The sequence below is a fragment of the Rosa chinensis genome, chromosome 1, assembly GCF_002994745.2.
Source record: "Rosa chinensis cultivar Old Blush chromosome 1, RchiOBHm-V2, whole genome shotgun sequence".
In the NCBI taxonomy this organism is placed as follows: Eukaryota; Viridiplantae; Streptophyta; class Magnoliopsida; order Rosales; family Rosaceae; genus Rosa; species Rosa chinensis.
This window is the reverse complement of record NC_037088.1, coordinates 55,382,861-55,400,251: the sequence shown is the minus strand read 5'-3', so window position 1 is coordinate 55,400,251 and position 17,391 is coordinate 55,382,861. Positions and strand designations below refer to the sequence as shown.

General features: G+C 39.8%; 1 protein-coding gene across 1 annotated transcript; it reads right to left on the bottom strand.

The window, feature by feature from the left end:
* Window positions 1-6,330: 6,330 nt before the first annotated feature.
* LOC112178854 lies at window positions 6,331-7,950 on the bottom strand. Its single transcript, XM_040507592.1, has 4 exons — window positions 7,748-7,950; window positions 7,255-7,485; window positions 7,048-7,137; window positions 6,331-6,776 (listed from the first exon to the last, which is right to left on the bottom strand). The coding sequence occupies exons 1-4, from the start codon at window positions 7,948-7,950 to the stop codon at window positions 6,746-6,748; spliced, it is 555 nt and encodes a 184-aa protein (XP_040363526.1). The 3' UTR covers window positions 6,331-6,745.
* Between the last annotated feature and the right edge of the window lie 9,441 nt (window positions 7,951-17,391).

Genomic DNA, 17,391 nt, shown 5'->3' with positions numbered 1-17,391 from the left:
GGCTCAATAGGATCATGAACATCTAGAATAGAAGTAAAGCCACTGAAAAATGCCAACTCATCAAGCAAACCTTGTTGAACAATACAAGAAAAAGCACATAAGTCTTGGAAGGATTTCTTCTTCACAATACCATTCTTGGCCCTTGTAAGCATAGAATGATTATTATATGCTTGAGAATGATCCTCAACAAATTGTAATTCTTGAGGTAAACCAATATTTGGAACAGTTTCACCATTTGAGCTTTCACCACTAATAAACATTTCATGCTCATCACTAGAAGCCTCATTATAACTACTAGACTCAATATTAGAGTCTGCAGAATTTACCGAAGAACCAGAACCTGAAGTCACATTATCCCCCCCTTCAGACAAGGCAGGGAGAACTGCAGAATGCTGAGAAAATTGACCAAAAGGAAGAACATCCTGTAACTGATCAGGAGTGAGAATAGGCAACAGAGGAGTGGGAGAAGAAGCAGCACTAGGAGCAGCACTAGACCAAGACCTCGAATGAGGGACAAGAGCAGTATGAGATGGCACATGATGTGAGGAAGAAAAAAGGAACAAGGCTAGGACTCATCATGTACTGTAACATCCCGAACCTAAATTCACCAGTTTACTAGTCATTTGGATGGTAAACGATCTTTACTTTCACTTTTACTGTCATTTCAGTACGTGTAGTGGCCTTAAAAGTTGACTTTTTGGTCGGGTCAAAATTTGAGAAAATATTCTTCATGAAAGTTGTAGAGGACGTTAAACCGAGCGCGTGCATATGTGGTACGTAAAAATCAGAATTGTAACGAAGAAGTTATAAGAGTTTTAATTTAGTGACAGTTTTGTAATTTTGTGGAATTCATGTCTATAAATAGAAATTTGGACTTTCCATTTTGGGAAAGCCCTGAAAATTTTCAGCTTTCTTCCTCTCTCGCCGATGTAACTTCCCGGCGTTACCGCTGCCTTGTCCGGCCACCTATGGCCATGAAATTGGTGTCAATCTCTTCGTCTTGAAACAAGGTTTCTATCCATATATGCCTTGCACCTTATCATTCACCCTAGACGACGAATCGAAGAAGTTACTGTAGCAGTTCGGCATTTCCGGCGTTTTCTTCTGATTCCGGCCGTCTCCAGCCACAAAACCCGTGTCGAAGGTTCGGTTTTTGCCAAGGATCATTTTGCCCCTAGCCTTGAGACACGATTTGCAGTGTGGAGGATGAATCGACAGTTTGAAGTTTGAGGTTACTATTCATAATTCGGGTTCAACATTCTCCTTAATTGTTGAGGTACTTCTACTCATTTTCTGACTTTGTCTCAGTTGAGAAAGTTGTTGGGTCTGTTGAGTAGGTGCTGCTACCAAAGTTTGGTGGCCATCGGAGCTAGTGGTGGTGGCGGCGGCTGCAGCGTGTAGGGAAGTGTTTTGATTCTAGTTTTTAGCCCATTAAATCCTATAAATGTTGTAGAGCTTGTTTGTGAAGTTTGGTGAATTTTGGAGGAGTTTGGAATTGTTTGTGATTTTCCGAAGTTTGAAGTTTTGTGATTGAATTGTGGGAAACCCGGCTGTCAGATTTCCCTCGTTTTCATTGTGGATTATGTAAATCGAGGAATTGGTGTTATGGGTGTGATTTGGGTGGAATTTGAGAAGTAATGGAGATATGGATTTTCGGGTTTCGTTTAGGTTTGTAATTATTTATTCGAATTGTCGTTTATGGAAGTGTATTTGTGTACATGACGATGTATCGAGCTACCGCTTGACGAAGGAACTCGTTTGCATGGTCGCCAACCAGTACTGTGAGTGGACATTTATTTTAAATTAATTGTGCATACAGTATATTATTATTTTTTAATTGAGGTTTAATTTATTATTTGAACTATTGAGTTTTATGATTTTATAAACTTTGGTTTATTGAGATTTATTTATGAATTATGAGGGTTAGTATTAAAATTCCTTTCCAAGGGCTTTTAGTAGATTTTCGAGATAGTTAGTTATGAGTTATTGAGTTGGGAAATGATTTCAGGAAGTGATCGATTAAGAAAATATTATGAGAATTATATTGATTTCGAATATCGATTTATATGATGATATACGAGTATGAATGATTTATCAAATATTAGAGCACGATAGAATTATCGAAATTTCTTGAGTTTTGAGTTCCGCACTTATCAGCTTTGAAGTTATAGTGAGAATTCTTTCCGAAAACATTTATTGATTTATCGAGTATGAGATTTATGCTTTCGAGGATTTATTGAGATATTGAGGTTTGAGTTATCGAGATATTCCTGAGTTATGCTTTCGATGAATTATTGAGGATTTAGTGAATTAATATTGGGTTCTTTCCGGAACCAATTGCCTTAAAGAGATTGAATCCAGTTTATTGAGGAGGTAAATAAGTCAGCGCATGCATGCTTTACCTTGTCGGCAGTCCCCTCCAGACAATAGTCTGGGCGGCAGTCCCCTCCAGACAATAGTCTGGGCGGCAGTCCCTTCCAGAATATTCCGGTAGACAGTCCCCTCCGATGCGTTATTTAGTCGGTAGTCCCCTCTAGATGACATGAAGTAGTTAGTCGGCAGTCCCCTCTAACCATCACCTCCTCGTTCGGTCGACAGTCCTCTCCGATGCGTCACTGGTCGGCAGTCCCCTCCAGGTGGCATGAGATGACTAATCGGCAATCCCCTTTAGTCATCGTCCATTTTGAGATATGATTTGAGAAGAGTAATTTAACAGGATGTTTGAAATGTGATTACGTATAGGAGGGATTGGAGATTTTAAGAGATTGCGAGATGTTCTATTTTACGGGATTAAGATTGCAGTAAAGATGATGATTAAAAGTATTTCCAAGATTGTTACTGCATGCGAGGTTTTAGAGAATAACTTGGGAAAGCATTAAGTTTTACTTATTCATTCGAAATTACTTATTTTTCGTCCACTCACTCTAACGATTTTTTAAAAATGTTTTCCCCTGGGCCCTTCGATTTTAAATGCCCAGTTTGCAGGTCAGTTTAGCTTGAGGTCGAGCGTACTTGGGGTTGAGACATAGCTGTCATAGCTTCCGCATTATAAAAGTATCGGTCCTTTATCTTGTATTCTATTCTCTTGTACGCCTGTATATTAGATTGCTCTAATAACCTATGAGATTAATATTCTTAAGTTCAGAATTGTTTGTGAAATGGGAAATGTTGTGATATAGGGAGCAGAGTGGCTCTAGAAGAATAAGGGTGGATTATTTTAGAAGTGTAAATGTCTTTATACAGGTTTTTGGGTAGTCCACTTTTAGAGGGAGTTCCGCCAAAATTTTGGTAGAATTTCTTCTGAGGTGGGCCCCGCAGGGCCACTTTGGATTTTCAAGGTGAAATCCGGGGCGGGTCCTGTCATGTACAACATGCCTGCACATCCAAAGTTTGTTTTTCTCTATATTGAAGCAAAACACACCTTTATAACTAAGAGCATATCCCAGGAAAACACATCTAGTAGTTCTAGGGTCGAGCTTATCTTGTGAATAGGGTCTGAGATGTGGATAACAGGCTGATCCAAAAACTTTGAGCAAACTGAGATCAGGGACACAACCAAATAATGCAAAATATGGAGACTGCATATTGTGAGATTTACAAGGCATCCTGTTGATGAGATAACAAGCATGGGAAACAACATGAAACCAAAAATGCTTAGGTAAGGAAGCTGCAGCCATAAGAGTGATGCATGTCTCTACAATATGTCTATTCTTCCTTTCAGCAACACCATTTTGCTGTGGGGTGTGTGGACAAGTAATGAGATGAAGAATACCCTTACTATCTATGAATTCCTTGAATGCTTTACTATTAAACTCTCCACCACCATCAATTTGGAAAGATTGTATAGCCATATGAAACTGAGTGAACACAAAACTGTAGAACTTAACAAATGTAGAAAACACATCTGATTTATTCACAAGTGGATAGATCCATACAAACCTTGTACAGTTATCAATGAAGGTAACATAGTATTTAAAACCTTCAAGAGATAGACATGGAGCTAGACCCCAAACATATGAGTGAACTTTATGGAAAAGAGTTACAGACTTGGAACTAGACTCATGAAAAGGTAGCCTATGCATTTTTCCACTAAGACAAGCCGAGTAAATGTGATGCCTACCATCATTATTATACTTGATTTGAGACAAAGACGACATTTTTGAAGCAATATCTGAAGTAGGATGACCAAGTCTCTGGTGCCAAAGAGAAGATTTGATGGCAGAACCAACAAAAGCAGTGTGAGTATGTTGAACAGTTGGAATGAATCTTGGAGTTTTGAACAAAAACAAGCCTTCCCCATTACTCTTTCCCTTGTACAGTAGAGCCTTTGATGCTTTGTCCTGAACACAAATGTCAATATCATCCATTGTTATGTAACAATGATTATCTTTGCACAATTTATTGAATGAGAGCAGATTCACAGCTAAGCTAGGCACGTGAAGAACATTGTTAAACTTAAATGAATGTGCAGTAGGTGCAATAGAAGTAGAGCCAATATGTTTGATTGTCAAACCTGCACCATTGCCAATAGTAATTGAGTTACTAGACTCATAGGGATGAGCAGTAGTGAGGTTCCTAAGGTCAGAGGTCATGTGATGTGTGGTACCAGTGTCACCAATCCAAACTTCATTGTGATGTGTCCTAGATGAACTAGCTCCAGAAGACTGAGCAGTCATTGCAGCCAATGTAGAGGGAGGCTCAGCACCTTGATAAGCATAATTGCTTCGATGATGACAATCTAATGCAGCATGCCCCTTGAGACCACAGATTTGGCACACTACAACTGACTGAGATGGATGATTAGATGGAATGTTAGATCTGTAGAAGCAATTCACAGCAGTATGTCCCTTCTTACTACAAATCTGACATTCAGGAGAGCCTCAAACATTGTTTCTGTACTCTTGATTGTTGCCTCTAAATTCAGGTAGGGCTAGGCACGGTCCCAGACCGGCACCTATTTTATAGGGACCGGGACCGGGACCGGTAATCCCATTTCGGGCCGGTTTTGCAGTTGCGCAAAACAGGGACCGGGATAAACCCGGACCGGTAATTGTTTTATAGGGACCGGGACCGGAACCGGGACCGAAAATCTTACTTCGGGCCGGGACCGTAGTTGCATATAATAAGGACCGAGATAAACCCGGACAGGGACTAAACCGGTCCGTTTTTCGGGTTTCCGGTTCCAGTCAATCTTTGCTGCTTGACCTGCTTCTGTTTAGCGAGTATAAAGAGCAATGCAATATGATTCTATGAACCAGCAACATTGCTGCAATGCTGAAAAAAAAAAAAAAAAAAAAACCAATAAACCATTCTGCCAAGTGCAATCTGCACTAGCAGCAAGGTTGCAAATAAATCCATCTTGCAAATAACCATTCAAAGCAAGCAACCAACACAATTACACAGCAAGTTCACCAACACATATTGTCTTAACAACATAACAAATTAAAAACCGAAACAATGTTCAACAAGACAACAAGAGCAGTTTAAAAAGACATGCAGCTGCTCCATGCTATTGCTGCCATGCAGCTGCTCCTCCATTCCTCCATCTTCAAATTTTTTTCCCTACACAATTCAGTATTACACATTTATACTTTGCACCAATTACTTGATAATACAATGGCAGTAGGTTCTCAAGAGAAGCTATAGAATACCTGCAGTTGGTTGGCTGCTAGGAGTCTGAACCTTTGCAGGACTCTCAGGATGTTTGGTCAAGAAAGGGAGAACCTCATTCAGCACATCATTGACAGCTGCGTCAAGATCATTAGAATTTTCTATAGCAACAGCTTTCAGAACACGAAAAACACCATAGCATCTCAAGGGCACTTGCACTTCTTATCAATGTATGTTCCTGCAGAAAAAAAAAAAAAAAAAAAAAGGCAAACGATTCTTAATGTAAACCATAAACCCCCTGCAGATTGATACCTGTTTAATTATTATTCCTTAACTTACATAAAATATGCAGAATGATAATACCTAAGCTATATATACAACCTAGCTGCAGATTGATACCCCCTGCAACTTGGTTAATTTCTAGTTGCTAGCTGTGTTCATTATACACATGGACATTGCAAGTCTGAAACACATTTGAATTGATTCATGGTGATCAAATATTTAATTTTATATCCTAATAATAACTTCAAGGTCAGGGCATTGAGCACTACGTATCAAAACAGGAAAACTTTAGAAGGATATTAAAAAAATGCAAGGAATATAAATTATATGGAAGATAGAATTTGAAATTTCTACAATAAAAGATAGACATACTTGAGTTGGATTAAGAAATGGAATCAACAAAAATAGTTGATGTTCTCGAAATATGGTGGATCTCTGTTTTTTTTTTTTCCTTGTCTTTGACTAGATGATTAAAAGGAAAGCTCAGAATTCACTTCTCTAAAACCTTGGTACCTACACATTTATTAACCATGTCAAACTCTGATCCTAGTCAACGTAGATTTCCTAAATGCAGAAATGTATATATATCAACTACATAAATGTCTACACATAAAACAAACAACAATGATCAAGTTTTGCTTGATAGTATGCAAATGTCATTGCTCAAACAGAACTTACTTGCACCTTTGAGGAGTTTGAACTAGTTCTCTTGGGATAACTGCTATCGATTCCGAAATCCGCAAAGAAACTCGATGACTTGGGTGCAGAAAGGGGTGTGACAGCTGGTGGAGTGCTTTTGGTTGAGGAAACTACTGGGATAACTGGTTCTTCAGGCTTCTGATCATACAGACTTTCATTTGGCTGCATTTGTTAAATTCATCTTGCTATAAGAAAGGCATAATCAAATAACAAAAGAAACTCATAAATATATCTAACATATAGTAGTGGATAAAATTTCATTCTAAGTTAGTAATCAAAACCTTTGTAGTGAGTTTGCGAGCACCAAGTCCCCCAGTTTTCCCAGTTTTCTTAGCACCAAGGGGCTTTTTGACGGTACTGGTAACAAATACATGGGGAGCTTTGGGTTAACCTAAAACCTACCCACTACCCAGTACTGGAATACTGGAAATATATGAATATATGATATGTCATTACCCTAGCTTTTGAATCAAGTACAGAAATATATAATCTTCAAATTCAACAAACCCACATGCAACCACAAACCACCAAATCTGCCCCTGAAGGCTGAAACTCACCAAATCCCACAAATCAAACTCATTTCTGCACCAAAATCCACTCCAAAACCAGAAATCCACCAAAACATAAAAGAATCGAAGAGAAGAGAAGAAGAAGCAGTAGTACCTGGAGAGGAGATTGGACTTGCCGACGCCGGAGTCGCCAATCAAGACCACCCTGGTGTACTTGGGAGGCTGGGACAGAGACGCAAGAGACCGATTGTGACTTGTGAGAGCTGAGAGGCAGAGCCGCAGAGGTGAGGACTGAGGAAGACCGATTGTGACTCTGTGAGAGGCGGAGTCGCAGAGAGCCAGAGAGTTGAGGGAGGAAGTCAGGAAAATTAGGTAATTAGGTTTACTTAATAATCACATGTGGTCATGTCCATACTACCACAATGGACTTCGAAACTAACCAATAATAGGAAGACATGTATACAAGCTCGGTTTTTTCGGTCCATGCAGTCGAAAGACCGCCAAGAACCGAACCCGGACCGCTAAGTTCATTTAGGGACCGAACCGGCCATAACATACTTATTTTCATGAACCGGGACCGGACCGCCACCAAGTGTATAGGGACCGAACCGGCCCGAAAACACTTATTTTTCTTCTAAAACCCGGACCGAACCGGCCGGTCCGGATCGGTCCCTTCCGGTCTTTCGGTCTTTCGGTCATTTTTGCCCACCCCTAAATTCAGGTGATTCAGGATTTTGAAAACATTTGCTGGCAATGTGTCCTTTCTTGTGGCAGTAGATGCACTCAAGATTTTGATAACAATTATTTGCAGTGTGACCTCTTTTATTGCAAACTTGGCACTCAACTCCATTGTAAGATCTATAAGTTCCACCAGCTTGTGAGTCACCATGAGAAGCCTGTTTGGTGTTAGTCTAAGTAGACTGCTTGCCATTGTTACCATTCCAAACACCTTTGCCTTTATCAGTGTGATAAGTGCTATCATAGCTCTTGGTTTTTTCATCATTAGATTTGTACCCTCGTGCAGCCATAGCAGACATAGAACCCTGAGGAATAAACTGACCCTCAATAAGTTGAGCTCTGAAGTCCTTGAGAGAAATAGGGCTATCTCTAGCACGGATTACAGTCTTTACCATGGAGTACTCATCAGGTAAACCATTTAGAGTAACAACAACAATATCTTCATCAGCTATAGAGACACCAACAGATGACAACTGATCTCTAGCATGCTTGATATGAAGTAGGTACTTATCAATTGAGTTAGAGCCCTTTTTAATGGTCTGTAGATCAGTTTTGAGCTGAATGATGTTAGCTCTTGACACAGTAGAGAATCTTTCTTGTAAAGCAAGCCATGCTTCACGAGAAGAAGAGCAACCAACAATAATCTCCATAATATCATCATCAAGTGTAGCCATCAAAAGTCCAACTAAAGCTTTGTCAATTCTCTTCCACTGTTTGTATGCTTGAGCAATTTCAGAAGTCACAGTGCCTTCATCAGTGAGCACAAAGCGAGGTGGACAAGGATAGGTTCCATCAAAGTATCCAAACAAATCATTTCCTTCTAATACAGACTGAAACTGAAAGCTCCATTTGACAAAGTTATTCTCGCTCAAACACACAGTAATCATGCTCAAGAGAGAGTTGACATCAGATTATGTGATTGCCATTGTTGCTAGCTTGAGAAAACTTCTACAATTTATCAAACTTTATCAACTACAGGTTATCAATCTCTTTTCATCAACAGAGTAAGAACACAGCTGATTATGTTATGCACAATTATGTTATCACAAATCTCTCAACAAAGTATGAATCAAATTCCTCGTTATCACCTATCATTGTTCCTCAATCAGCTCAATTTCAAGTCATCTGAGCTCAAACTAGTATCAAATGAACACGATCTATGTATAAGAGAGAATTCAAGCTCAACACACATCACATCTCACAATATCAAACGCAGATCATAATTGAAAGTCTTTGAACTACGTGAAAAGCTATAAATTGCTAGATCTGAACAAAATAGAAGCTTACTAGCTCAGTTTTAGCAATCTAAAGCAGAGAACACAACCTGAAGAACTGGAGGACTGAAGAAATGGTTGAAATTGCAGATCTAGGGTTTGAGTTGCAGTGAGCTTGAAGATGCGGAAGCGAGAGCTGCAAAATGAGCAGCCACAGTGAGATTAGGCTCAGGATCAAGAGCCGAAGCTCTGATACCATGATAACATATCAGCCATGGTCAAACTTTGAGAGCAAAGTCAAGCTTTGAAAATAGAGAAATGAGAGAAAACCTGAACTAGAATACTCTCAAAGTTTTTACAAAATGAATCCCCCACAGTTATTACAGACTTAGCTATTTATAGTTAGGACAATCCCTAACAATTATTACAACTGAAAATATGCAAAATATCTGGAACTTTCCACATCACACGATGACTAGTACATGTGCTACAGCTGGAATACATTTCATTGGTTAGCTTGACCCTTCCATGCTCATCTCGTTCAGGTCAACACCCCGCACCAACTTTTTACTTCAACTTTAAACTATTAGACTAAAATAACTTCTCACTTCTGAGATAAAAAGGAGAAGGAAACATATTTGCGCTCCATTTGTACATAGATGCTAGATCATTGTTAGGATCCATCTGTCTTATGGGCCAGAGTCTTACATGTTTTATGGGTCATATTGTATTGTGGGCTTATTAGACTTTATGACCATCTTATATAGCTAATGAGTTGTACTAGAGGACAATCATTGAAGAATATTGAAGTTTAGTTTTCTCATATTTCCTTTAGCTTTCTCTTATTTCCCTTCCTTTGCAATGTCATTTCTGGGCTTGGATCCTGGGGATAGTAACAACTGGTATCAGGGCCCGCAATTGGGCCTATTTCAGGTGAGTCTGGCGATGTACGGCGGTGGGATCTCTGGCGGGTGTTACAGCACTCATTCTTATCACCCTCACGGTAGCCCTAGCTACCCACCACCTCCTTCTCAATATCCATCGCAACCTAGCTACCCACCACCACCTCCTCAATTTCCATCGCAACCAAGCTACCCACCACCACCACCTTCCCAAACAATCATCAATGGGTATGTTTTTCCTCCCCAATTTCCGCACCTTTCTGCAAATCACGCTCAGTTGAGCACCGCTGCACATTCTTCATACAATTACCCATTTTCTCAAAACCAACGTTACTCAAGTACTGAGCTCTTCACCTCTACAACCCAATCACCTCTAATTCCAATTCACCCTCATCTAAGTGAAATCTATCACCATTACCCACCTACCTAGCCTCATTTCATTCCCACAAAGCAACCTATTCCTTCACCGCTGTTAGTTCCTACTGCAGAACACTTGGAACATCCTTCAATTCCAGCCGTGGCTAATGAAGAACCTTCTTCAATTTCTCTCGAACTTGGGATGGGTCACAGGGTAGAAACCAACATTTCTACTAAGCGAGTAGGTTTTGGGGGGGGGGGGGTGAAGAAGAGGTGGAGTCTCAAATTCATGGTGTGAATCCAGAACCAGTGGCCCAACCGTCTTATTTGATGAAGCAGACCAGACAACAGAAATTCACGTTACATGATGGCAATGGAAACGCCGGCATTTGCTACAGTAGTAGCTTGGGCTCCCAAGAGAATGACAGTGATGTAAGTCTAGTGCCTCCTAGAGTTTCTGAAGCTTTCAAAGGTCAAGAGACCTTAGATTCAATTCATTCCTTGTGTTTAAAAACTCAGAGAAAGAAACTTATTTGTGAAAATGCTACTGAGGACTTTGTTAACCTTGCTGTCAATGTTAACGTTGATGTCAATCTTGATTCTGTGAGTGAAGGACTAGAATTTTTCACTGCTAATTTGAAACAAGAGTTGGGTATAATGCCTACACAGGGAACCTCCATTCACCAAGCTAAACCATGGTCTACCCATGACGTCGAAGTGAATGATGAGAGGTTAGAATACCATGCTCTCCATGCTCTCCACCTGTTTGATAAAATGCCTAGACCAAATGTGTACTCATGGAATGCTATATTGGTTTGTTATTGTAAAGCTGAAGGGTTAATGGATGCTAGAGAATTGTTTCTAAACATGCCTGAGAGGAACATTGTCTCGTGGAAAACTTTGATTAGTGCTTTGGTCTGAAATAGTCAAGAGGAAAAGGGGTTGGGTGTTTATGATGCCATGATTTCAGAGGGAATGGTGCCTACACATTTTACATTAGCAATTTTGTTCAGTGCGTGTAGAGGGTGGTTGGATGTGGAGAAGGGTAGGAAATGTCATAGCCTTGTGGAGCAAATTGGCCTTGAGGTAAATGTGTATGTAGGGAATACTTTACTCTGCATGTATGCTAAGTGTGGAGTCATTAAGGATGCAATGCAGGTTTTCGGTGAAATGGCTAAGCCGAATGAGATTACTTTTACGGCTATGACAGGTGAGTTAAAGAAGATAGACAAAGTCGTGGAGGCTTTGGAAATGTTTAAGCTGATATGGAGGAAAGGGGTGCGTATTGATTCTGTTTTGTTGTTTGTTGATATTAAAAGAGACCCCTTGTTTGTTGCTCTTTCACTTCTGAAGACAATTGTTAAACGTTCTGGAGAAATATGATCTCGTTACTAAAGCTGCAGAATTGATGATACCAAGTCACGTAGAACCAACTCGTCGCAAGTGTAGTCAGATTTTGTCTCATTTCTTAACAAGTCAGATATATGAACTTGAGTACAGTCGATCTTGGTATTTGGGTGAGAAGCAGCAATCGTGAGGTGCAGTTTGCAATTGAAGCCGAAGTCAGGAAGAAACTATTCCACAAGCATATCAATAGTGTATTACAAGTGACCAAAAGTATCTTGCAGTTTGCAATCATTGCTGTCACTCATGATTCTCCTCATGAAACTGCCCTTCCTTTCTGGAAACAAGCATTTTGTTCATTGGTTATGCTGAAAATAACTCTGAATCAGTTCCATGATTTGTATTTTGATAGGGACCTTGAGGATATATGGGAAGCAATTTTTGTGTATCTCTGCTGCCAACTGAAGACACAACTCATTGGTGATGCAGCCGACAAACTAATTGCACAAAATCTAGCATTCACTATGTGTGGTTTGCATTCTTTGATGGGACAAATAGAGTGTGCAGATTCTTTGTCAAGTATATTGGGTGTTTGTGCCAAAGGATGTGGCAAATTTATTGTCAAGGAGCGTAGTGACGGGAGAACTTTTGACTCTTATCAGTTTACCTACATTAGTGTTCAAGTGCATGTTGTGGATCAAATTATTGAGATGTCAAACACATAATTTGGGCATGAAATTTTGAGTCAACCAATTATGATGGAAGTCTATGCAGCATCAGAGATTCACCTCCACAATATATTCCTTGTACCTGGCGCATCTTATGTACTTACTTTATAGGGAGCCCCAACAATTGGTGTAAATGTTGAATTTACTAGTTTGGAGTTGCTGCAAAATGAGTATCAAATTGATCAAGTAGATGTCAAGGATGTTATTGCAATTGTAATTATTCAATTGCATTCAAATGAAGCTGCTGGGATATATAAGGAGTTGAATATGATGGCAGGGAGTGCATAGGAGTTTGTGAAAATGTGGAAAAGAGGAATTGGTTCCAGTTTATTCAATTCTTCAGACCACATAAATCGTTTGACCTCTTCACCTCATAGGCAACATACTATGAAATTCTTTATGGAGTACTTCATTCCAGTTTATAGTGCACTTGTTAAATCAGACCAATTATTTTGTCTGCAGGCTTTGGAGGTTATATTGGTGGAATGCTCAGCAGCACTTGACCCATGGATGTTTGTTGCTGTCTCAAAAGTTTCAGTGTTCACAACTTATGATGTCAAGGAAGTTCATGCGCGCAAGTCACATTTTCTGCATGAGAAATATTAATGCTCCAGATCAGTTTGTCAAAGCACTTAGATCAATAGCAAATGGTAAAGATATGATGGAGTGGTATATGGGGTTGTACACAAATATTGGATTCCATGATTTTTTACCACTTCAAATTGAGTTGTTGTGTGCAAAGTTGAAATTCATAGAAGTACTGTACATGGAATTGTTTGGCAAGATTTTGAACCAAGGAGTGGAGCTACCACTCAAGGCCACATGTTACATGTCAAGGTCCTTGATTTCTCTACTTATTCAGATGATAATTTTGACGTCTTATCCCATGATCTTGGTGACAATTGCCTTGTTGCTCTTCATCTCATACTCTGTTTATTAACTAATGGCCGGTGAATCAAACACCATAGTAAGCACTTGGCTATCAAAGCTCAAGGCTCACTCTGAAAGCTCAACTTTGAATGTGGATAGAGAAAAAGTATCTCATCACTTAGAGGACAAAGCTTATGTGATCAAGGCCACACAGATGACCAACCTTGAACAGAAAGTTGACTTGTTCCCGTACTTTCTTCATTGGGGTATCTCATTGATCATCTTCTACTTTGAGTTTGTCTCTACTATCTCCATCTATGGTTGCTTCTTGTATAACAAGTTGGGGGCTGCTTTTGACAATACGATGGCTTTCCAGCTGGTCAGCATAGTTGCTAATGCTCTTGGACATTCACTCAATACTTACGCAGTGTACACGGCATGAGGACATGCCTTGAGCTAAGGGGGCGGGATTGTTAGGATCCATCTGTCTTATGGGCCAGAGTCTTACATGTTTTATGGCTCATATTGTATTGTGAGCTTATTAGACTTTATGACCATCTTATATAGCTACTGAGTTGTACTAGACGACTAACATTGAAGAATATTGAAGTTTAGTTTTCTCTTATTTCCTTTAGCTTTCTCTTATTTCCCTTCCTTTGCAATGTCATTTCTAGGCTTGGATCCTGGGATCGTAACAATCATATGTTTCATTTCGAAATAATCACTGGGATTACTTTTCAAAAAACCACTTTTGAGTTTTCTCCACTTCAACTTGCTCTGTTTCACACTCTCTTCAAGAAGACAAGAACACAGTGATTTTGACCTGAAGAAGCTCCGCACACGAATAACTATGTCTTCCATTAAGGATTTTTAAGAACGAGGCTTTCCAGGTCCTCTCTCTCTCTCTCTCTCTGTGGTCTTTATAGGGATTTCAAGAAATTCATCCCTTTCTTATTTCTTTTAAGTTTATAGTACGTTTTTTGCAGCAACGAATCAACAATTCACATACCGTGTCACATTTCCTAATAGAAATTCTTAACCTTGTTGTCAACGTCATTGACTATGATGATCATGCTTCAATTCTTGGTGTTCAATTAGTCTATAAAATGTTGCTTACCAGATTATGGTCATGAATTCCCTAAAAAATATCAAATAGGTTAGCTCCTATGAAGCACTTCATCCAATGTGACATAAAAAGGGCTTTGAATGATATGTTTCTCGTGAATTTCAGTGGCTAAAACAGATTTCTACTTCAAACCCAATTCAAATGACAGAAGCTTGATGGGTTTACACTATTTGACACTGGGAATCCACAAGATGCCCAAATTCAGAAACCAATTCCACGTCTAATATTCGAAAGTGCTTGGCTTGGGATAGTGCCTTCTTTACTAGTCCGGGTACTCTTCAATGGGATTCAACAAGCATATATAACTAACATACAGGGCCGATTCTTTCTCTATTTGTCCACGCTAAATTCACATTTGGTGCAGATTTTCAGGAGTGTTGGAACCTGAGGAACTCTTTCAGAATGAGTTCCGGAGTCAGAGGCAATGCAGTCAACCTACTTGGTCATGAGGAGGAAATACTGTTACCTTTGGAGTCTTTGGGAAGGACAAGAAAACTTCACAATTTTAGCTTTCGAAAGAGTTTAGCTTGGGATAGTGCTTTTTTACACTAGTCCAGGTATGAGTTAATCAGTGGGTAATCATTATATGTTATCACAACATTTTGGAACTGTAAAGATTTCTGGTTTGGTACTTGTACTCGGGGGTTTTGGATCCTGAGGTGTCTATATAGAGTAAACAGAGGATTCAAGAAATCCGAGTCACATCAACTTCCTGGGATTAAAGAAGTTTGGCGGTCCACAAAGTGAATTTCGACAATAGATAATGGTAATTCTCCTTTGGCAAGCCTAGAGTTTGAACTTTTTGAGGACATAAGGTCATCTATGCAGAAACCAGCTAGTCTCAAATTGAAAAGCGGAAGAGGCTTGCAGAATGTCCATTGTAAGTATATCGTTTTTCTTGGAACGAGGTCACTGTTTCGTATGACATATTTCTATTGTGTGCTTTCATTGCTTTGTGTTAACATATGCTTGCTATGCTCATACTTTTCAGCCTTGAATAAAACTGATGCCTAGTCTTGGGTAAGGGTAAGTTCTTGTCATTGTACTGTCATTATCCTTCATATTTCTGATGGCTTTCAAGATTAAATATGTATATTTTGGACTTCAGATGAATGCCTCTGCATCCCAAAGGCAAAATCTTAAGAGAGGCCACGATCTTAAAGGAGGTTTTTGTTTCCACACAAAGACAGGGATTCCTTAAAACCAAAAGGAATAAACTGATGTTTTACTAATAGTTGTGCATCAGTGCATGCATTTAGAGGAACACTGAAAAATGAGTTGACTGACTGAGTTCTGATAATTGCAGCTTGCTGCTGGAAGTGGGAAATTAATTTCAACAGCACCTCTTAAACCACTGGAAATATTTAGTGGCATTAATCAATCTTCACTAGCTGCAACCAAAAGGTTTTCTTTGGGCAGAAACTATGTTTAGATGGGAACTGCAAAGGCTTCACCTGGTAGGAAGGAATCCCAAGAATGTTAAATTTCGTCAGATGTAGTCTTATGTTTCTTTCATTAATTATAATGTGCACCAGAAACTAAAGCTGATATGCTCTAGTTACAGGATAATGTTCGGCTCTTTCAAAGGAACCTTGCTTGAGGGCTTCATCCAGTTTTGTCACTCATAGTTCTACACCATTCCGAAAATTGTCTTCATCAGGTTCTCCAGCTACCAAAGACACCCACTGGTGAATCTCCAATGAATTTGAAAAAATAAGTTGATTATTCACTTGATGATTTTGCTGCCAATGGTATACCATCAGCACTCCTTTGAGATTCACAAAGACAGAGAAAGATGAACTCGAAAATCTTCATCAGCGTTCTTGTAAGATGTTTACACCAAAGTCTACCTCTTACGCATCATCTGCTAGTTCTCTTGATGGCTGGTCCTCGGAATCATCATCATCTTCTATGAATCAAAGGTCTGTCAGCTGGCAGATTTCTTTGGGAGTGATGCCTCTCAGGCATCAAATATGTGTTGGAGAGGAAAGATCCCACATTGGAAAAGTAACAAATAAAATATAACTTATAAGTGGGTGGATCTCTCCCAATTGTACCAAGGCCTTTTGTGATTAAAACTCAACACCTAATAGGTGATTAAGTTGGGACAGTGTTAGTACAATGGTGGACCACAGGCCACGCTTGTCGTTGTTTAACATGGTATCAGAGCAGGTTACCCACGTGTGCATGACTAATGGCCACACGGGCTCCACGTCACCCAAAGTTGTCCACGTGTATGGCTTGAAAATTCGCCACACATGCGGGGGCGTGTTGAGAATACATGTCATTCCACATGAGAAAAATGGGACCTTGCCTATGGGTTTATAAGGGTTTGGGCCACTCCATCTATTGCCAATTGGTTTTGGATTGTTATATTGGCCAAGTCTCCGATATGAGACTTGTGTCCCAATTTCTAATGTGGGAATTGGATTGTTAATTAATTTCACGTGCGGACCTAGAGCTAGGTTGCACGTGATGGGGCGTATGAGACTTGTGTCCCAATTTCTAATGTGGGAATTGGATTGTTAATTAATTTCACGTGCGGATCTAGAGCTAGGTTGCACGTGAGAGGGCGTGTTGGAGAGGAAATATCCCACATTGGAAAAATGACAAATAAAATATAACTTATAAGTGGGTGGCTCTTACCCAATTGCACCGAGACCTTTTGTGATTAAAACCCAACACCTATCGGTTGGTTAAGTTAGGACAATATCGATACAATGGTGGACCACGGGCCACGCTTGTCGCTGTTTAACATGGTATCAGAGCGGGTCTCTCTCCAAATTGCATCTCCAATTGTCATGGGCCCGAATTTGGGTTCCTTATATTGCCATCGGAATATTCCGATTGGATTGTTATCAAGTGTCCGATGTGGGCCTTGGATTGTTATATTGGCCAAGTCTCCAATATGAGACTTGTGTCCCAATTTCCAATGTGGGAATTGGATTGTTAATTAATTTCACGTGTAGACCTAGAGTTAGGTTGCACGTGAGAGGGCGTGTTGGAGAGAAA